This window comes from Pseudopodoces humilis, chromosome 3 (assembly GCF_049639895.1).
Source record: "Pseudopodoces humilis isolate 2021_Gansu_Grassland_sample_001 chromosome 3, ASM4963989v1, whole genome shotgun sequence".
NCBI lineage: Eukaryota > Metazoa > Chordata > Aves > Passeriformes > Paridae > Pseudopodoces > Pseudopodoces humilis.
In genome coordinates this window covers 44,827,462-44,849,955 of record NC_142202.1, presented here as the reverse complement: position 1 = coordinate 44,849,955, position 22,494 = coordinate 44,827,462, and the positions used below count along the sequence as shown (strand labels likewise).

General features: G+C 39.5%; 2 protein-coding genes across 12 annotated transcripts in view; both read right to left on the bottom strand.

Moving 5' to 3' along the window:
• TBCE (tubulin folding cofactor E) overlaps positions 1 to 22,171 on the bottom strand; it is a 49,981-nt gene extending 27,810 nt beyond the window's left edge. Inside the window, exon 1 of one of the 5 annotated variants that reach the window (XM_005518527.3) lies at positions 22,112 to 22,171. Coding sequence is in view for 3 of the 5 variants with exons in the window: in XM_088053224.1 (XP_087909350.1) it covers positions 21,429 to 21,502 (74 nt within the window). In the remaining 2 variants the exon portion in view is untranslated. The other 4 variants (XM_088053224.1, XM_088053225.1, XM_088053223.1 and 1 more) reach the window with 4 other exon arrangements.
• On the bottom strand, positions 370 to 22,234 carry GGPS1 (geranylgeranyl diphosphate synthase 1). Of its 7 annotated transcripts, XM_014263420.2 has the most exons (5): positions 22,112 to 22,234; positions 21,429 to 21,482; positions 17,836 to 17,928; positions 9,151 to 9,221; positions 370 to 5,477 (listed from the first exon to the last, which is right to left on the bottom strand). In XM_014263420.2, exons 3-5 carry the CDS (start codon positions 17,900 to 17,902, stop codon positions 4,716 to 4,718), a joined length of 900 nt encoding a protein of 299 aa, XP_014118895.1. In that variant the 5' UTR covers positions 17,903 to 17,928; positions 21,429 to 21,482; positions 22,112 to 22,234; the 3' UTR covers positions 370 to 4,715. The 7 variants fall into 7 exon arrangements, with proteins under 7 accessions (XP_014118895.1, XP_087909354.1, XP_005518585.1 ...); XM_088053228.1 differs by lacking the exon at positions 17,836 to 17,928 and having other exon boundaries at positions 22,112 to 22,232; XM_005518528.3 differs by lacking the exon at positions 21,429 to 21,482 and having other exon boundaries at positions 22,112 to 22,216.
• Between the last annotated feature and the right edge of the window lie 260 nt (positions 22,235 to 22,494).

The window sequence follows — 22,494 nt, the reverse complement described above, 5'->3', positions numbered from 1 at the left end:
AATACCTTCTCAGGAGGTTAACTGAGAGCTTACTTTTTCCACAGGGTACACAGGTGAGGAACACTATCAGGGTTAATGTGGTTTAACTTGCATCTTTATTAGAAGTTTTGCAGATTATATGCTTGAAGTGAGTTAATGATTCATGGATTATTCCTAGCCACACCTCAACAAGGTGCCTCTGAAGTAATTTCAAAGTAAGTACTGCAGAAAAGGTTGAACACTGATGCTCAGCTATGATAAAACTTATTCAGGAAGGATGTTAATGTGAGGTAGCAATCAACTCTAATAGGCACACGGCAGATTATGTTTCCCTGACTTCAAGGACAGAAAAATTGTTAAGAGAAAGAAAAATGCCATAATGAAACAATGTACTCTGTTATATATGTACCTTTAATCAAAAACTTCAGTTGATATATGCAAGTTACATAAATAATTATCAGAATAAATAATTTTTAACTTAAGTATCTCTCACAGTATTTGATAAGCAAGAAGGGAAACTCAGAAACTAACCATGCACTCTAGCTTTTCCTAACACAGTCAAGTAAATTCTGTAAAACAAGGTGAAATTACATGCGGCAGCCTCAGGAGGAAAAAAAAAGTTTTCTTACTCTCTCAAATCCTTTCCCTGGCCTTTGTCCACCTGCCAGCTCTGACATTCATCAGGCTCTTGCTGAGTGGGATAATTCATTAACCTGGAGAAAAATTAACTCCTCTCCCTCAGGGCTAGTGAGTTAAGTCCATTCATAAAAAGACCTAACAGGCATTACCACCAAAGCAAAATGGATCCTGAAAGCAAGCACGTAGGGCAAGGAAAGCAGCTCAAGCTACATGAGACAAAAATAATTTATGGTTATATAAAATGTTACAGGCTTTACCTTCCCGGAAAAAAAGTTTCAGGCATTTTGAGGTTGCAGAAAATCTTGGATTAATCTTGGATTACTTTTTTGAAGGTGAATGATGAGCCAAGATTCAACATTTCAAAAGTAGACTCAGACTATTATGTTTGTACAGGATCAAAACCGAGTTTGATGGTATTATGTGTGCTTGGTATTAACAGCAGAATAGAAATATAGCTGAAAGAAGAATTACAGTGAAAGTACTGAGCAAATAATACAAAGAACATGGTAAATACCAAACCTGAAATATAAAATGATTAAGATGGGACAAAGAAGAGCAACAGATGCCCATATGGCTCTTGCACATGAATAAAAACCTGACCCAATTCAGTGATAAAGGCATATTGAAGTTCAAACCAATTTTACATGAGAAATGCAAACCCCCTCACAAATCTCACATTTTTATACCTTGCTAGCATTTTACTAACTGAGGAAAACAGCCATTACTATAGGAAATTTCCATAGCACATGCAGCCAGATTAGTAAAATTAACAAAAAATCAGAACCATAAAGAAACGCCAACAGTTTCTTCCTCATTAACATTTCTATGTTGTTTGTATCAACAACTGGCTGATACATACAAAGTTGCTCTGAGTGGGTACCTGAATCGCCTGAGTTCAAAATGAGAGGAGAAAGCTATCTCCTAAGGAAGGTCTTTAGATGATGCAATTTTCATCATAATTGATGGGGAAACATAAGCCTATGCAAAAGCAAGGCAGATGTCCCATCCAATGGCTGGCTACTTTAAGACAGGTGACAGCATTCATTTATATGCAAGCAAGCACACAACCAAAAAACAGACGGAGGTAGTGAGGAATGCATTTCTCTTAATGTGAACTGCAAGAACTAAACCCCCAAGAAATGCACTAATAACCTGATCAAAGTAGAACTTGTTGGCAATGGTAGGGACATAAGGGGAATGAGTCTGACTCAAAAGGACTGACATAGAAACCAGCATCTGCTTGGTTTCCCCATGGGCATCTCCACTTGCAACTTGATCCTAATGAGGATCAGGAAAAATCCCTATTCCCTGTGTTGTGGGAGGCATAGCAACAGAGAGGGGCATTTACACAACTAATTCTGCAGTCACAAGAACTCACATGCTCCTTTAATGAAGGGTTTTTCCCTAACATTGCTTAAACCTCAGGAGCCAGTACCAGTGATAACATTGGAGAATATTGATGAAAATGCACAGACTGATCTTATGACACCAAATATAAAATCTACCTTGACTAAGGGACATCGTTACTACTGGCATTTAGTACTTAAGGATGCTCTACCAGAGCATCCTTAACAGATGAAGGGGAAATAGCCCAGCCTCTTCCAACTCCCAAATACATCAAGAAAAGCTCTCACAATCCTGTTTATGCTAACCAAAGTGAAGAGTAGCAATGCTCTACTTGTGGGCCTTCTCAGACATACCTCCAGCATATGCTTTGAATACTGACATCAAACACCTTGAAGGCAGAAGTGTAAGACAGAGCTGCATGGCCTCTTGTAACCCAGGAAAAGAAAGCTGGACAAACTTTTCCCTTCTTACCCATTTGTAGCTTAAATGGTCTGAAACTGAAAAACATCCACTTTCCTATGCCTAATGAAGGCACATGCTAACAAGATACAGAATTAGAATAAATGCTGGGCTGAATTGCCAGAATGAAACAAAGGAGACATGACATAGCAGAAATCTCAGATGGTAGAAAAACTTCATACAAAGAGTAAGAAAAGCCACTTCATTATGAAAGTTTGATTACACAGAACTGTTTGCGTCCAGCAACAGAACAGAAATGAAATGGCACTAAGTGCACTTTGCATTGTGTTGCAGTTACAATATCCTAACAAGCACAAGGATACATTTCACAGTAAGACTAGGAGATTCTCCTGACAACAATAATCTTTTCAGTGCTTTCCCCTATTTGACATTAACTGCAACAGTGCTTAGAAACTCCCAAGACATGGCACAAAATAAATGTAATTTGCTGCAGATAGAATTTTCACACAACACATTAAAAATTTACAGGCTTACTAAGCACTGCAAGTTATGAAAATGGAATTACAATTCTCTTTCATTAACATTAAAGATGCCTTTCACCAACTTTAAGCTATCAGTCCTGGCAACCAGGTCCATTCAGTGAAAAGCCTATTATTCTGTGTCTAATCAGACAAAGATTTCTCCTCAGCATGAAGATAAAAGGGATAGGCTAACATCCTTAACTACATAATATTTCAGACTGAAAGCAGTCATCCTCAATTTTGTCATGTTTGATCACTTTCAGAAAGATATTAAGGCTGCCAGGGAAGACATTACAGCAACCTTCTCCAGTTAGTTTTCTCAGTGGGCTGAGATCACAGCTATCCCTGTTTTTCAGGTACAGTAAATGAACACCTGCATAAAACTATCCTTTAGACATCAGAAGCCAACTACCTCTATATCCATTTCAGAGTATGCTTGAGCTAACACCACAGCTTATAGCACCAGTCTTACCTTTGATCCAAACCATTACCTTGCTACCCCAAAGCATAACTTAATATACCTGTGAATACCAAGGGAACAGAACCTGATTAAAGCTAGCCCAGGCAAGAAAAAACTAAACATCTCTGCTAACATTTTATTAACATTTTTCTACATATTTATATATATGTATATATATTTATACATATATATGAGCAGAGAACTTTGTTACTTATCAGCCCCACCCCTAAATCTTACTCTCAGTCCCAGTTTTATTTTGGTATGTCTATAATTTTAAAGCTCTATTTAAGCAATTAGCAAAACTGAAGTGTTATTGTAACTTGTGAAACAAGATACTGTTCTTCATTTTAACAAAAAAATGACAGCTCTTGTCTCTTTGGAGAGATATAGAACATGCCTCCAGACAGCAATTCAGTACAGTAATGAAATATGAATTATGAATAAAGTCTTGGAGAAGCCCCTCAATTGCAAGCAGAGATTAAAGAGACCTGCACCAATTATGGTGTTCCATTTCTAATAGCAGCTCATTATGTTGCTATTTACAGGTACATATATGAACTCTAATGCATAGATTTAAGTTTTTGGCTACAGAATGTTTGACAATTTCAAAATCTAAAACCAGGTGACCAAAATTACTCACTGCAGAGCTGGAATCAGCAGCAAATTTACACTTTGCTGATGTGATGAAGTCTTTCCTACAAGGTACTTCAGAATCTTTATGAAGTCACAATTTCAGACTGAGCATGTCTTATTTGCATATGAAATAATATCTTTCATAATTTACATTCCCCTGAAAATATCCACAGAAGCTGGATAGGACATTCACCCTAGGACATAGTAAACTGATCCACCTCCACTCCCAAATCACACTTAGAAATATCACACAACAATTTTATGTGCATTGTGGTTGCAAGTACCTTCCTTTGTTTTTTATCAGAGATTTTGGTTTACAAGAGCATTGTTTAAAATGACAATACATACATGTCAACCTGATTTAACACAGAATTTCAACCAGAATACTATTTGAGCCTGGTTAGGGGCACAAGAGTTTTAGGTATGAAATAATGCCTGTGATTGTGTAAAGACTATTATATTTACATTCAAAACTAGTTTTAGTTATGGTTCTGCTTTACGGATCTGTTTTAACAAAACCAACTGTAAGCAATTACAGTTAAGACTTTAGAGATTATAGGGTATATATTTCAAAACTCAATGACAAGTTATTTTTAACAGTAACTTCCGTAACATGGCTACAAGAGAAAGTTTTACATCAAACTGATTATCACACTTCTCCATCTGGTTATTTTCCCATTTTCAAAAGTTTTGATCCACACCCAGAAGTTAATTTTTTAACTTTCAGTTTCTTTGAACATTTTGCTCAGCTGCTGAACTAGTGCTACAAGCTCAGGGTTTCCCCCAAGCGATTCAATTTGTTTATAGGCTTCAGATTCAAGCTCTTTCAATGTATTCCGAGTGTACTCAAAGGAACCGACATTTTCAAGGTAATGTACACAGTATTTTTTTATATCTATGTTCTCCGTCCTTTGGCGTAAAATGTTTTGCACCTGAGTACTTTCAGGTCTTGACCAAATTGCATGAATGGTTGGGAATGAGAACTTGCCCTCAGTTAAGTCTTCACAAAAACTCTTGTTCTCACTATATTCTTTGGAGTGCAAGTTGGCATAGTCATCTCTTATTTGGAAGAAGAGACCAAGGGTGTTAAGAAGGGGCTTTAAGTCTTTTTTATAGTTTGAGAACAGCTGCATGAGGCCTACAGCCAATCCAAAGAGACCACCTGTCTTTTGCAGTACCATTGCTTTATACTCAGCTTCTGTAGGACAGGTGTAAGTATCCCTCCAGTAAATATCCAAGCCTTGACCTTTATGGAGTTCCAGAAGTTGACGGGTAAAAACTTTAACAGCATCTGGATGATCAAGGGTTAAAACCTTCTCTAAGCCAAGAAAATAAACATAATTAGCACAGTTGATTACAGATGGAATTCCATAGATACTGTGTGCCACTGGAAAGCCCCGTCGTAGCTTTGAGTTATCTTCAATATCATCCACAAGTAGGCTTGCATTGTGCAACATCTCTGTCACTTCAATGATAACCTATTGCAAGAAGAGAAAATTGTTAAATCTGTCACTATAATTCAACCATGAGTTTTGCAAGACTGTATTTAAAATGGATAATGTTTTAAAGAACCATATACACTATCACTGAGGTTCCTCTTCAGATAAATTGCTTTTACTGTTAGTATAGATTTACGCTTCTTTTCATTATCCAGCGTGCTGTAAGTCCTGGATCACATAGTCTTGTTTTCAGATTCAAAGTTAACTTACTCCCTGAAGTGCTTCTACTTGCATACCCCTCTTCACTGTTGCTACAGTTCAAAACAAGCCATTGTCTAGGAGTCATGAAATAACTTATTTGAAACATGACTAGGGGAAAACAAAATAAACACAATGTTTTGAAATGTTTAGATTTACAAACCTGAAACCTCCCAAAGTCAGTTCTTGAGAGTGTCAGGTATCATCCATTATCACATTTCTCTTGTGAACTGTGTTTTGGTAAGTGGAGAGTTCATCCTTCTTTACCCACACTTTGTGTGGTTATATTCAATACTGAGCTCTTAAAGGACAGACTATTCCCTCTGAAACATCATTTGGAAAATTCTTGGCAGGAAGACAGCAGCCACAATTTCTTTTGAGAAGTTTCCTACACACTGCTTGTTACTAGGTAGACCAATATCACACATCACCTCAAGTGTGCAACAAACCATTCACAACATTAGGCTTGCTGCTGACTACATTTGAGAACAGAGCCTTAACAACTCAACAAAAAATGAAGAGTCTTAACACTATACACTGCTTTTATTCCACAGCTGCCACGCAAACAACAGGTATATTCAGCAGCTGCTTAAATGGAAATAAATTTAAGCACGTAAAACTGCATACTGTATAAACTCACTGCAAAACACATCTGATTAAGATATGATTTTAACGCTAATGAACCAATTATACTCTTTAGCTACAAACATTGCATTCAGTCAACATTCATCAAAACAACTGTTAAAAAATACTAAGACCACCATAAAATGGCAGCAAATATCTAGTCTTGTCTTATTTGGTGGGTGCTGTAGGACAAAATAAGGACTTTGCTGTAAGCATTTTCTTGAGAACCAAGCCACCTGGCGTTCAGTGAACATTGTCCCAAAGATTAAAACTCAAACCCCAGCAATTTAATACCTTTCCCAAGATATGACTGCAAGAACAACCTACTTAACCACTCAAGAAATCACAGGATAGAATACTTACTGAAGGCAACTTTACACACCTACTTGTTTAAATATAATTTTGGTCAATTATCTCATTCTCAGTACTATCAGGAACATTTCCCTGTGTTCTGTGAATTCACTGGATAAGCTTATTCTAGTATTTCTGTTTTTCACATCACTGTCAGTTTCATGACCTCTTGGAACTTCCATATTTATGGTTTAAAGAAAACAGTGTCTCCTGACTCTGTGCTTCTATCAAATTACCTTGAGAACTTAAGACAGTGTCAAAAGTGCTTCAAAGGTGAAGGACAGGACTTAAAACAGTTCAGATATTGGAAAAACATGATTTTAGAAAACATCAGGAAGTAGACTGAGAAAATAAAAACAGTGGTCTCCACAATGAAAGCTGAAGACCCAGTACAGAGTGCTATGTTTTCTTACAACCTACGTCTATCTAATCAGTATCTGTTGCATTATTAGTCCAACACACAGGTTTATTCCACTACTTATCTGCAATAGCTTTAAAATTTGCTTGACTCTTGCTAGGCCATTTCAGTGCCTTCTCAGAAAAAAGTTCACCTGACAAACCCAGGGACCTCTTCGCTAATTCAAGAAGTTGAAGTGTCTCAGTGCAGCACCAAAAGGGAACTAGAAATTCAGTAAGTGTTGGGAAAAGAGATCACTTGGTTGGTGCAAAAGGTGATACAGTGGCAGTTAACGGTAGAATAAAGCACCAAGGAACAGTAGCCTCAAATGTATCATCTAAAATAACAAATAATCTAAGGTAAGAAAAAAGAGTTCCAGAATGAGTGCCAGAATTCTGATTTTTAAAAGAAGAAATACAAATAGCTGGAAATTAATCAGGCTGCTAGACACAGGAGACATCTTATGAAGATTATGAAAGATGTCAAAAAGATGACCAGATGTGGTCCTCCAGACTTCAACCATCTTCAGTTATTAAAATCAGCAAAAATGCACAGAAGCTGTAATAATTGCATCATGATGAAGACTAAAAGATGACATGGTCTTGTTTATTTCCTGCCAGACATTAAAGTATTGGTTTTCTTCATCAGGATAATCAAAACAAGTGGTCCAAGTTTTCAATAGCAGTTACATGATCATCAGTTTAAAGTGACAGAACTGGTAATTTCTGTTCACACAGAGGCACTGCAGCTTTAGTTTACTATAGTGCTGTGGAAAAATGGACCACACTGTCATGGGTGCCCAGCAAAAGGGCAGCAGGCAACATAAAAAAAGTCAGATTGCAACATAAAAAAATCCTAGTTGAACAGAAGGGAAGGGTTTGTTATAATCAAAGGGGTTCAGCATGAGAAGACGCCCTGGGAAGCTGCAGAAACCCCATCACCACATTTTCAAAACTGAACAGTGCTCCCAGAAGCCTAAAGTAGCTACAGAGCAATCTCTGCTTTAAGTACAGGGTTGTCCTAGATAACTTCCAGAGGCTTCTTTCAATCTGAATTCTGATCTGTGATATTAGATTAAACCCACACATACAATGCACAGGTTGCTATATTATATGTTTTAGTTGGATGTTTGTCTGAGCACAAAGGATAAGACATGTCTAGCTGAAAGACAGAATAAATTTTTCTAGACAGTGACACAGACAGGCTGAAATATAGAACAGTTCCTAGATGGAATGAAGCTTCTTATGAAATGCAGTCTCTTAAACCACTTAAATCACTTTGCTACTTGAGAGCTATGAAGTGTCAATCTTAAGCTACCCTAAAAATGACTCCTTCACAAGCTCCAAAGATACTTCAGCCAACAATTAAAGAAATTAACAAAGGACCAGCTGGGTGTCAAAAGGCACAACCAATTATATTAATTCCTTACATTGCCTTGGACAGAAAATATTTTGCACACTCTGTATGCAGTTTAGCAAAACTGCAGTCTAACCTAAAAAGGAGAATGATTTTTCATTTGAAAAGCCACAGTGTTTAAATACACAGCCATGCATCTTGCACAATTTGTCCAAGAGAAAAAGGAATGAGAATTCCTAGATAATGCGTCTCATTAGAAAGTAAGGACTGCAGACTCTATGATCTGTCCCTCTCAGTTTTAGGTTTGTAATGTTGATTTAATTTCTTTCTTTAATATTCTTGTATCAAAATCTCAAGATTTTATTTTCAAACACTGTATTTGTGAAGTCTACAAGGTAACTGTCTAGCTTTTTTTGTAAATCATTAAAAACTCAGTGTTAATAACAGTTACATTAAGTCGGTAACAATGATAGCTGCTTATCTACAGCTTCAAAGGTTGAACACAGTTGGAAAGATGTAACTATTCTAGTAAGACATGGAAGCAATTTCTTTAGTGTTGCATCACAGTAAAAGCTTTGCATTGAAGTTGTTTTCATGGAAGTTCACTTTATATTCAGAAATTAGTGCATTTAAGATATCTGCTAATTTATGCTATGTAAGAGAATCATCTGTTACCAGTGGTCTTGGAAGAAAGATAAAAACCTTTTAAAAACAATTAGCCAGTACCTGTATTTTATCTTCCGGAACATTCAGCCAGTGATTAAAGGCCTGTGACAGTTTGGTTCTCACTTGCTTACCTACAATAAAAATATTATAGGTATTTATAAAAATAACAGAGTTCATTATTAGGCACAACAGTTTGTCTCAACAACTATAGCTGATTTGAGACCCAATAATAAAAACTGATTAGTGTGACAACACAAAAGTGGAAAATGTATCAGTGCATGGCTTGTTTTCTCATTGAATAAACATCAATTAGCAGTTTCAGTTTTAAACACTTCACATGAATATGTAAAGCACAAATGTACGGGTTACTATACTTAATTTTTACAATTTAATTAGTAAGGGGTCCTGACCATGTTAGTATCCTGTACAGATCAGCTAGTTTGCAAGGCATGTTAATTTTAAGACTAAAAAGTTTTAACTGTGATTCATTATTAGTTGAAAGTATGGCTATTTGTTGAATATATATTTATCTCAATTTTTAGGTCTTTCTCCTGTAGTATTATTCTTCACTTGCTACTGTAAATCTGTCAAGCAGGAAAGTGACATTTCATACACTTACTAAATAACTCTAAACAAAAGTCTGAACAGAACATTTTGAATAGAATAGAACTTTCCAAGAATTCAGATACTTTTATTGTACTCAAGAAATCTACCCACAAATAGGATTTGGTGTGCTTTGGTAAAATCTACTTTGTTGGAGCCAGGCAGTCACCCTGTTTCATAGGAATGAAAGACAACATCAAATGACCAAGTTTAGTGTTAAAACAAGTTCTTTCTGTTCAATACAGATACTTTCTAAATGACAGAGTGAATTTCAATAGAAGTTAACCTTATACCTATACATTGCTGATGTCAATTTTCTTCAGAAATTTGCTAGTTTCCATGTACAAATATCCATTCAGCATCTAGTCATGTTCAATATGAAACAGTCATCCCCTATCCACACTGAGACAATTCTGCTCTGAACTTTGAGAAGCTCAGCTTGGAATAGCTGCAAGACAGGTTTACAAAAACAGCTCCATATATATAGCTCATATAGACAAGCATTTGGAAAAAGCTTTAAATAAACTTCAAATCAGTGCAGCATTGACACCCATGGAACCCACATTACTTGACTCAAGATGTACTGAGACGCAACTTGAGATATTCTGCAATACTAGACCTCATGTTGATAATTCCATCTTGCCCATAGCACCAAAGAAATGTCAACATTTGAATCTCCCCCTAAGGCTTCTCTATGACTGTGCAACCAGCATATATAGAACAGAATAATAAGTATGGGTAAATTCACTTGCAGTGACAGACCCTGGAGAAAGTGCACTGAGAATTTTTCCCCTTTTAATTAAGTCACCCCCAGGTAAGCAATAGCTTTGTGAGTTGGGCTCTGTAGCAAGGGTGATAACCCTCCTCCCTGGACCAGAGGTCTGCAGCCTTGGTCTCATTTCTCAATGATTTCCATTGCTTCCTGTCACCATCGTATTTTGGTTTTCACTAAACAAGATTAACAAAATGTTCCTCTTCTTCCCCCCAGCAGCTCTATCCTCTGCTTCTGCCACATGTGAACAGGCATTCTTACCTGGACATACACTGCCATTGGCTTTTCTCCATTTCTGTTTTCTGTGCTCAGTTTTAGACACTAACAGTTTTCTGCAGAAGGAAAGGATTGTTTTGTGTCTCCTTGACAATAACTGTTACAAATATCTGCCAAACTGTATGGTTTACCAGTCAAGGATTAAGAAGTATTTCACCAGATTCATAAAGAAAATCACTCAGATAATATTACATTAGGGAATTGTACCTTATCTACAGCTGTTTATTGTCTTCTAAATTATTTGGATGCAGACAACACCTGCCTTCTTTTTTATACTAGGCAGCTAATTCTGTTTTTCTGAATGTGCTTCCTAGAAAATACACTTAAAGAATGCTGAATGTTCAGCAACAAGCATTATTTCATCATGAGGAACTTGACTGCTAGCATGCACTCTAAATGGATTATAACATGCACAAAGAATTAAGCCACTTCAGTTCCTTAGTACAGACAGCATTTGAATTGTTAGACTTGTCTACCCTGACTAGCAAGGCTTCCTAGACACTGGCTATTCAAGGAAAAAAAAAACCTACCTGTATAGTGAGACATTTATCTTTCCTTTTATAGATGCAGATTTGCTTGTCTTCTAAAGGAACATTATTACTACGTAAATGCCATTCTACCTGACTCTGAAGTCAATCTTACCTGGTCTATGTAATAGTACAGCAATCTTTATGCACAATTTATGCCTGCAGACATATTGTGACGGCAAAAGACCAAACCCCTCCAATACCAGTCTGTAAAGCCTGGATGCAGAAAAGTCCATTCCTTGCCACACCGCTCCTCTCCCCAAATTAGACAAGACAACAATACAGGGACACTAGAACAAAACTAAAAGGAGCACTGCCAGAATTATCCAGTTTCTTCACTGTCATATTTCACCACTCTGTTAATTATTCTAAGCAGGCTATTGTAAAATTGAAGAATAGAGGGCTAACATCCAAAATTAGAAGCTCTACCTACTGTATAGAGCTATAATAACAGACATTACTGCACCAAGCTTTTATCAAAGCTCTTGTAAATGCATTTGGTTTAACCTGATCCCAAATTAAGATCCCAAATTATTACCCAAATCAAACAAAAACTATGGAAAGCTTTTCTCCTTAGTAATGCTGCATGGAATAGGTGATAAAAATAGTCAGAAATTCTTTCTACAGCTAAGAATGTTAAAGCTTTAGCCTCAAAACAAATATCAGCTAGATTAAAGATGCTGTACTGAGGACATTCCCGTCTTCTCTTCAGATGAGAAACTTCTCATCTAAAGGAAAGAAAAAGAAAAAAAATCAGCCAACTTACTCTTTATATACACACTTGCTCTTGTGACAGGGCACAGACTGAAAAACTACAGACCCCCATTCTGGACAGTCACCTGGCTAGTATTGCTTCACTCTTGCTGTATATTAAGGTAACCACAAATTATGCCCTTAAGGCAGCACCCCACTTACAGCGAGGGTACATGAAAGGCTAGAACAGCATGGGAAAGAGCAGAGGCACTATTAACCTAGCCCCCATTACAGCTAATTCAACTCATTAGCCCAGCAGAGAACACAGCTTTTTGCTACATTCGCTTTCTGCCAGCTGTATGTACTGAGTCAGCTTATGCAGCAGATCTGCCACAACCAGTACAGGGTGAGCAGGAGATGCTGAGTATCAGGGGAAGGGGCATTGCCCTTCTGGAGGAAGAAAGCTCTTGTGTTACCTCAGCTGACTGTACACTTGCACGTTTAGCTGCATCCTCTGATGGATTAAAACTAAATGGATGAAGCCCCAAGCAGACCTCTCCAAGCAGCTGCAAGAACACTACAAACAGCATAAGTGAACTGCAGGAAGAGAAGCAGAGAGCGAGCACATACACTTTTAACCTGTGCAGGCACTTGTGCCTGATTAAGGTCACTGGTAGAATGCTCTAGCAGAACTCCTCTGCTCAAAATAGGGTTAACTAGTCCAGGGTTGTGATCCTGAGTTTTGCCTTGTTCCTTCTCACAATCCTGAATATCACTATCCCATGGTCACTGCAACTAAGGTTGCTTCCAGTCTTAATGTCCTAACCAATTCTTCTTTTTTTTTTTAAGTGGAAGTCCAGCATAATGCCTTCCTATATCCACTCCTTGATCACCTGTGTTAGCAAAAGGTCATCAATTCATTCCAGAAACCTCCTGGACTGCCTGTGTCCTGCTGTGATGCTTCTTCTACCACACTGTGAGGTAAATGAAGTCTCTCATAAGAATCAGCACCTGCAAATACGAAGCATTTTGCAGTTGTCTGAAGCTCTCATCTGCTTCTTCCTGCTTAGGGGGTCTGTAGCAAACACCCACTATAATGTCACCCCTATTGATCTGCCCTTGGATCCTACTTAACCCTTAAGCTCTCAAAAGGCTCATCTGACTGAAGGCAGAACTCCATGCAATTCAACTGCTCTTTCACATAAAATGCAACTTCCATTCCTTCCTACCCCAGATTGTCTTCCTAGGCCATCCACATCCATACATTGCAGCACTCTAGCTGTGTGTTTACACAACAATAGAATTGTTGTCCTGCAGTTGCATGCCAAACTACCTCCTCCCTTTTACTCCCAATATCTGTATAAAGGCACTTCAGAGAAGCACCCAAACCTGCAGATACCCAGAAAAAGCAAGAGCTTCCCCTATCAAGTTCTGTTCGTACTTCCTTGTTGGAGTGCTGGGATGATTTGCCTTTAGATCTCATCTGTAGATTCTTACTGTCTTGTTCAAATCAGCCTATACACTTCCTCCTGGTAGTTCTTGCTCTGCAAAGATGGTCTCAAGGCCGGAAGAGCCAAAGCTCTGCTATCAGAATGTGCTGTGGAACAAACTTGCTGTTATTTGTTTATTCCTCCTGATGGTGAGAAGGGGGCTGAGGATCACAGAGAAGATCCACCTGGCTTCCTGTGCCCTTAGCCCTCATTCCAAAGGCCAGTCTTGCTTGATAAGCTTCAGGCACCTCCTTGCTATATCCATTAGTGTTCAAGTAGAACAGCTGTAAGGTTAAGTATTTTAAAGGTGAAACACACCTTGGCAGTCCCTCCTTCACATCCCTATTGGGGTATTCAGAAGCAGCAAACCTCCCTAACACAAAACCACATGTGGAAGCCTCTATTCCCTACAGGAGTCAGTTCTGCCACTATCTGCTCAATCTCACCACTTGTTGCTGCCCCAGGCGCTGTTCTAATGTTTAGTTGTATAAAACCATAGAATCATTTAGGTTACAAAAGGCCTATAAAGAGCTTCCAGCCATTCAGTACACTGAACCTACTTGGCAATTGCACATCTGCTCAAGGAACTGGAATCTCTCTCCTGGTGTCAGAGGCCACCAGCCTCCACCACTGCAGGAGTATCCATCTCCCACCCTGATATGCACAGACTATTTCTGCCCCTCGCCCCCGCTCCCCCCGCCCTGGTCAATATACTTGGAGGTTTCAGATTCTTGAATCTGTAGAGTCTTGTAATTTTTGTTATTTCTGATGCTGTGCAAGCCTGCTGACCCCCTTTCCACCATTCCTTTGCTTGGTGACACAGGTTTTCAACAACTACATACCTTTAGGAGCAGGGACATCACTTGCTCCTGGCTAGTGGGTGCCCCCATGCATCCCTGCAGCTCACAATCTAGAGAGGTGCAGCCTCTTTCAGGAACTTGGATCAAGTGGAAGCCTTGGATGTGCCAAATGTAGTTATACCAGTGGTAGGGTTCAGGGCCTGTGATGCTTAACTCCTTCACCAGGCTGATCAAGTTCAATAACCCAGCAGAAAAAGCTAAACAATCAAGCCAGTCTTGACTGTTTTAGCTTGCTAAACAAGACCAGGAAAGATTGCAGCCAAAACCAGCAGGACAAGAATGGGAAGATGCATAGTCATGAATGCAATCAGAATCTGCCCCTTTCAACAGCAAGCTACTAACTATATCAGTTGTATGACAACTGAAATTCCATAAACTCCTTAGTGCTGCAAAATCAGGTACTGCTGTTAACTCAGACTCTCAAAATAAAAGATTTACCATGTGTGAATCAAACCATTTTTGAGACAAACCACAACAATCTACGAAAGTCAGTCCTGCACTTTATGATACAAAGTGACAGAATACTAGATTAAGCAGAACATCGCTAAAAACTAGTACAGCAATGTTCCACTACAATGAGATTTTACAAGAAAAGTTACTGTTTCAGAATCTATGTTCTTCTCTCAAGCAATAATTTCTGCTCAAGAAGGAATAAACATTAATTACCAGACTGAACATTAATTACTATATTAGCAGTTAAAACAGCACCATACTAAAAATACCTTAAGCCTAGTTGTTTCCCTATCCTAGCACTGTTTGAAGTCAAAGAAATACACAAGGTTACTTTAAGTATCACCCTAAGACAGCATTAAAAATCTTATTTCAGCAAAGGAAAGCTAAGTAATCCATTTCCTGTACTGAGGAATAAATCCTTAGCAGTTATAAAAATTTGTGTTCTTACACTACTGACAGCATTTGCAGGCTTTTCCCATTCCCTGCTACACACCTTAATACAGTTATACAATCTCTTTTTATGCAAACAAACTTTGATATGTACGTAAAGTCATTCAACCATAGTTTACTAAACTGCTTGAAGAGTTTAACTAGTCTTACAAGATAAGGAACTGGACTACTGTAGAGCCATAGTGTACATATTTGACACGCAGCCAAGCCTTCTGCAAAGCCCCTCAGAGCTCAAACTGATCCAACAGAGAAACAGCTTCTTGTCCCTAATGTTATGCCTGCTCACTAACAAGACAAGAGATTAACCAGGCAAGTTTTTAACAGGTTAGGTGATTGATACTACCTAATAATTTGATTAGCAACCTGAGAACCGGTACAAGTTAAGCAGCAGGAAAATACTGCCAGAAGCTAAGAGGATGGAATGAAACTGCCTTTCAACAAGAGCCTGTTAGATTAGCTCAGGCATCTCATTTGAGCTTCACTCTAGGCAGCAACAGCATCTATAAGCCCATTTTTCCTACCCTTACCGAGCACTGGTACTGTGAGTACTAATACTGACTTCAAGACTTACACATGTAAACTGGCTCCTACTCATCTGCACTTGGCATAGCTGACCTTAGGCAAAGCCAGTGTTTCAAACACAGTAAACATGGTTTATTTATGATTGTGAACTTTCACTGCTCCACCTGTTACTCAGTACAAGCTTCCCACAGGTACACCACTTTCACCTGTCTAGCTGAAGAGAAGTTCTCTTTTGAATCACACCGCTACTGCTCTAAAGAGACCAGTGTATCTTGTCTCTCACCTTCCCCAAAACATACATAAATTAACAAGAAGTCAACATGGTAAAGTGGACTATCAGATTTATGATACTTTAGCAGGACAGGATATAAAACACCTGTACTGCCAGTGAGTGTAGTGTTACTTAAGCCACAATACAGAGTTATTACAGTTGAACCCACAAAGTAAAGGAATTTAGCCACAGGAATCAAGGTGAGAAGGTTAAACATATATTCTAGATGCATGATTTAAAGTGGAAGGAACTGAAGAGCTATTAGTCAAGCACTTTTGCCCATAGAAGTTTTTTTGGGCACTTTTTGGGGGTTGTTTATTTCCTACTAAGAAGAGGAGCTTTTCTTCCTGTTATCTACAATAGCTTCAGAAACAATTAGCAGCTAAATCTGCAGAAGTGTTACAACATTCCTTGGTAATGAGATAATCTAATCAAATAAAAAGTAGACTTAAGGATGATGTTTGAGGAAAGCAAATTTCTTCAGGACCAGGGCTTAGAAAGCTCTCTGTACTATCACAGACTCGTTCTCAAGGTAGTTCTCAAGAAAGACCACCATCCAGTTCAATATAGCCAAAAGGAATACACATGAGGAAATGGGAAACAAGCCTTCTGGCATTAAAAAGGTGCACAACTGCCAAATTCTTCCCTTTTCTTAGTTTTCAACTCGGGTGCTAACTGCCAAGTTAAATGAAATCACTAATGTTGGCAAGAAAATCCTGGATATTTTGTAGAGGTTAATAATGAAGTTCATTATACACAGGTATAATGAATTAAGACTCAGAGGACCCACCCTACTGATATACAGCTCTTGTTGTAGATGTGCAAAAGCCACTTAGTACTCTGCCTGCGATATAATGCTACTTCTCTAGGCAGAAGGTCTTCTACCCTGGTCAGATATAATTTTGATCAAAAATATTTCCTTAATATTTACCCAAATTTCGTATCTTTCTTAACTCCTTCAGCATGCAATATAACCTGGACAGAGGGCAACCAGGCAATTATGCAGTAGTTCCAATGACAAAGTTGTTCCACTATTATTTTTACAAAACTACTCACTTTGATAGTCTTATACTTTAGGTGTACAAACAAAAGTCACAGCAATCTGATTGTTTAGTCAAAGAGGCTTCCAAGGGGCATATAAATACAGTAGTTTGCTTCCAAACTGCCTCCTGAATTCTACTATACTGTTCAAGACTGAAAAACTTCATGTGAATGTATTGCTGGTGACCTGGTACTACACAAGGACTGCCTGAACCTCTGACAGGTGAAATAATCCATAAATATGGACAGCTGAAATTGGCCATAAGAGCACCTGTCTTTACACACACCAAGGAGAATAAATTACACGAGAGGAACGGGCCAAGAAAACCAAAACAAAACACAAAAACCAAAAAACCCCAAAGAAAACCAAACAAAAAGAACCCTACAATCCACTGATTTTAGTACAGCAAGCAACTAAGGAACAAAGCACTGTTAGCCCTGAGTTTAAAACCAGGATGAAGTTTTCAGTAATTGCCCTGATCAGTTTTTAAAAGCAGTAAGTCAGCTATTCTGGAGAACAGAGTAACTGCAACATTAGTTACTACAACTGCAATATAAATATGGCAATATTACTACAGACACAAGAGATATTGTACCAATTTCACAAAAAAAGGTGGTTCCGTAAGAGGAAGAAAAGAACAAGTAAAAGTGAAACTCTGTAAAGTGTTACCTTTTATTATTCTTAAATACACAAATCAAGAATGGAAAACTTCTTGGCTTATACTTCCCAAGATAAAAGTTGCTATAAAACCAATTTTGATACTTAACACAGTACAAAGAAACTTGCCTGGTAGTTGAAGCAAATACTGGTATGGCTCTAGGATTCTTTTAGATGTTTCATCCATCCCATCCATTTCTTTATTTCCTAAGACGTAATTCACTGTTAAAGAAAGTGTTATTAACACTATTTAGATTAAAAAATATGCAAGTAAACAGTAGATGCATACAACTAAAGAGCTGACTTACAGGTTAGGTGCAAATATTCCAATTTTGCACATGACACCTTCAGTATATGAAAGGTTTCCAGATGTCATTTACTAAGGAAACACATAAAATACCTGCTAAATACAGTTTTCTTTAATTATTAATGAAGTTTAAGCAAACTCCTAGACTTTGTTTACTTTTTTGTATGTACTAGATTGCTTAGGTGATGAAGTATTTAAAACTTTACCATTCAAAACAATGAGGGTCCACTGCAAATCTTCAAAAAAGCTCATACAAAACCCCACATGGCTGATCTGATTAGATCTCTCTAAATGTTTTCTCCTTACATTAGACATTCCAAAACTGGAAATGTCATGAGCAGAAAATACACCTCAGATCAAGGCAACCTAAAGAAGTAAATACTAAATTCAGTCTTTTGATACAATTCTTCCATCTTTTGTTGTAAGTCAAAATAGAAATATACCATTTTCCTACCACTGTTAAAGCATTCAGACAGCTCTACACACTTTCCCATATACCATAAATATAACAGACTGTTATGAATAATCTTTTAGGATCCAGGGCCTACAGAACTCAACAATTTTCTATTGATTAGCCTCAATTCACATACTTTTGTCATCTCCATCTGCATTTTTTTTTCCAACTGTTTTCTGTGATAGATTTGCTATCCTTTCACCTCTAGCCTTCCTTGCTGCACTGCAGATGCAGCAACTCAAAACAATTCTTCTCATGTAGTTTTAAGACAGAAACAGCAGCAGTAGCATAAAGTCTCATGCTACTTCAGCATCACTTCTCACGTACTTCACTAGAATCCAGCAAAGGATTTATTTCTTTCCTCCTAAAGCAAGTGAATAGTTACGTAAATTAATGTCCTGATTTTGGCTAGAATAGAGCTAATTTTCTTCCTAGTAGCTGGTACAGTGCTGTGTTTTGGACTTGGTATGAGAATACTGTTGAGAACACAGTAATGTTTCAGCTTTTGCTGAAGTAATGTAATGAAGTAAGTAATGCTCATTTTAAGTGAAGGACTTTCCAGTTTCCCAAGTTCTGTCTGGGTGCAGGTGCACAAGAAGCTAGGAGAATATAGCTCAATCAGTTCCCGTCTATTCCCATTCCCAACTTCCACACCCACAAGCTTCTGTAACTTGGGGAACTGATCTGTGTTAATAAGTATTTTCCCAGTTTAGGTTTAGTTCAATTCCTTTATTTGCTTCACAGTGCATGTTCATCAAATGTATTGGCACTTCAAGGGCAAGAAAGGCTATTTAACCAAATACAGCTGTCAACAAAATGCTCATAAGACTACACCTTTTGGAAAGCTTTGCATAGTTTCTTGGCAGTGATGTTGTATAAGTACAGCCTTTCCATCCTATCCACGATGTGCCAGCACAATTACCGTCAGGCCACACACTAATCAAAATCAGATTTGACACCTTTGACTCCTTATTTTCTTGCCAGCTTGTTGTTGTAACTGAAGTGCTTTCAACCAGTACTGCCACTGAGAGTTAGCTGTCAAACTATACCCTTACATATAAAGTCTCAAAGGACTTCAGTGAGGAGGTAAAATCAAAGATTTTCAGAGTCTACCCCCAGATGTTTTAAGCAGAAAGAATCTAGTAGAGATAGATGTAAGGATATACTATCAACCTAACAACTCCCCTGTGACTATTATTTGTCAACAAGCCAGTGACAGAATTGAAAGTGCACAGCTATCCAGCTAGGCTGAGATGTTAGGATTGAAAGTGCTCTCCTATAAAAGTTCTTGCCAGGCAAAAAAAGATCTAATGAGCAAAAGTAACTCATCTCAAACCAATATAATTAGAATTTTCTATACTACTATTCTACCATTAAATGAAATTTTAGGTAAATCCCCACCAAAGGAAAAAAAAAAGTCTGATTATTCATCAGACAGCTACACACTTAACACACTCACTGGCACATAAACAGTGAACAGAACCTCCCCCAAACTTATACATAGAATGGGACACTTGATAAAGATATGTGTAAATGAAATCCGTTACAAAAGCCTCTAAGCAAAAATACCATGATATCAGATGTGTAATATTACTGCTCTTTGCACAAAATTATCACACACGGCACACTTGGGAAATGCTTGATCTTAAGGGTTTCCTGCCGAGGTGACTGACCGATTTGTTACGGAAGTTACACTGTTGCACCGAGAAAGACTTCTCAGTGATTTAGACACAAGATCTCAAGTCACCATCTCCCAAGAAAAGGTAAAAGCCAGCAGTTAAACAATAAATGAAAGAGAACGCAAAGCCTTTTGTTAGTGAAAGTGCAAGAATTTATTACATCGATGCTTATTCATAGGATTAAAGCAGTTAAGGCCATTTTACCTTTTAAACCAGCACGCAAACTTGCTGCATTTCAATTCATATGCATGACAAAGTTAATTTTCCAGTTATTTCTCAGTATCTTCACAAAGGCATAAACAACAGTCACACACAACGGAGAGCCCCACACAGCTGCCTTTTGGACTGCATCAAACCTTATCTCCGATGACCTCTTTGAAAACACACATGACAAACATAAGATGGTGACATGGGCCTCCATGATGTGGAACTACTCTAAAGCTATACTTGAAGCTGTGATCTGTGTCTAGGACCTTTCTAGACAGGATGAAAGTTGATGAGCAATGATAATTAATTCTAGGTCAAGTGTCAAGAAAAAAGTTTCCCTTTGGAATTTTGCAAAACAGGTTCTCACACTATCCTGTTTCATCCCACTCTGCAGAACCTTCTTCCCCTCCCAAATAGAGGGAGTATAATGGTCTGAAATAATCCAGTCTAAATAGATGGTATTTTAAGAAGTATCATAATTTCAGGGGCTGCAGTCAAAGTGCAATTACAGAGAAAATAAAAGACAAATATATATAAAATAACAAAGAGCTGCAGTATAAAATGAACCATTCAGAAAGTTCTCAAAACAGCTCCATCACAGAACTCAGTGCACTGAGGCACTAACTTCGTTGTAAACACTGGGGGGAAGAAGCACCAGATAGGAGGAGTAGGTAGGAGTGAGAAGGAGTTTCAAAAGGAATACACAGAAAACATAGTGAATATGTATTGTTTTAAACAGAGACTACCAGAAGTCTTAATCCAAATGCAACTGGGACACCAGTCCACATTACCATTCTAATTAGCAGAGTCGTGTTTATAACCCCTCCTAGACTGACACCGAACAACACCTCGCATTCAAGCTGCAGGCAGGCAAGCTTCCCACAGGTGGAAGGGCAGTCACAGACGACACATTTTCCTCGAAGATGAAGCTAAGTAAACAATAACTTTCCATAGCCGCCACTCCAACACTAACGCAAGAACGGCATGAGCATGCTACTCCTGGGATCATGGCTCATTTTAATGGGATTTCCAGGAAAAACTGAGCACGAACGCCGCAGAAGCTGGACAACAATACCTGGGCGGCCGAAGTCCCAGCAGGCAGACGGGGCCGGGGTCTCTGAGCTGCGGGCTGACCCGAACACAGAACATGAGTCGGCAAAACGCGCGACCGCAGCTCGAGCGCTGCGTATCGCGCTTAAAACTCACAATTCACAGAGAACACGAAGTTGCTGCCGCCCTGTCTGCAGCTGCCAAACTCCCGCCACAGCCAGACCGAGGGAAATAAGGTTCATTTTTTTCGGAGTTCAACGCGACAGGCACAGCCTTCTCAGCTGCCTCCGTAACTCCAGGACAAGCAGGCCCAGCTCTTCAGCGCCATTTTAGGAGATCGAGAGTCGAGGACGCATCGCTCCCCCCGCCCGCCGTCCCCCCCATTTTCTGACCGGCGCTGTCGGGCTCAGCCACCAGGGCCGGGAAGCACCGCCCGCCGCCAGCCCAGCGGAGCCCCGGCCCCAGAGCGCTCTGTCAGTCACTCCGGCGGCCCCCGGCACCACCCAGAACTACCGGCGGCCCCCTTTCCCCGGCCCCTTCCCGGGCAGCGTACAACCCCTCCTGGGCGAGGCGGGGCGGCCCCAGGACCCGCTCCCCCGCAGCCGGGCTCGGATCAGCCCCTCCAAGCGGGGTGCTCCCTCTCTCTCCGCCACCCATATGCCAGCGCTCCCCCCAGCCACAACCAGTTAACAGGGCAGGCGACCTCACCTCCCCTCGCCGCGTCCTCCGCCGGAGCCGCGCCTCCGAGCAGCCGCCGCTCCGGGAGTGGCGGCGCTGGTGGCGGCAGAGCCCAAAGCAGGAGCGCCGCCCCCCTCCTTCCTTCCGCCCCGCCGGGCGCCACCTTCCCCTCCTGGGGGGAAAATGCGCCACCGAGCGCCCCCCGCGCACGCGCAGGCCCCGCCCCATGGCTTGTTAGCATTCACTGGATGGCCCCGCCCCCCCTCTTGCGATGTACTCTGGGAGTTGTAGTCCTCTAAGCCGCGCAGCGCTGTGAGGCGGAAATGCTGCGAGCAGGGAGTAAGAACAGCGTTTCCCGTGAGCACCCTCGGCGCCGAGTCTCAGTTTCCATAGAAGTGGAGAAGAATGATGTC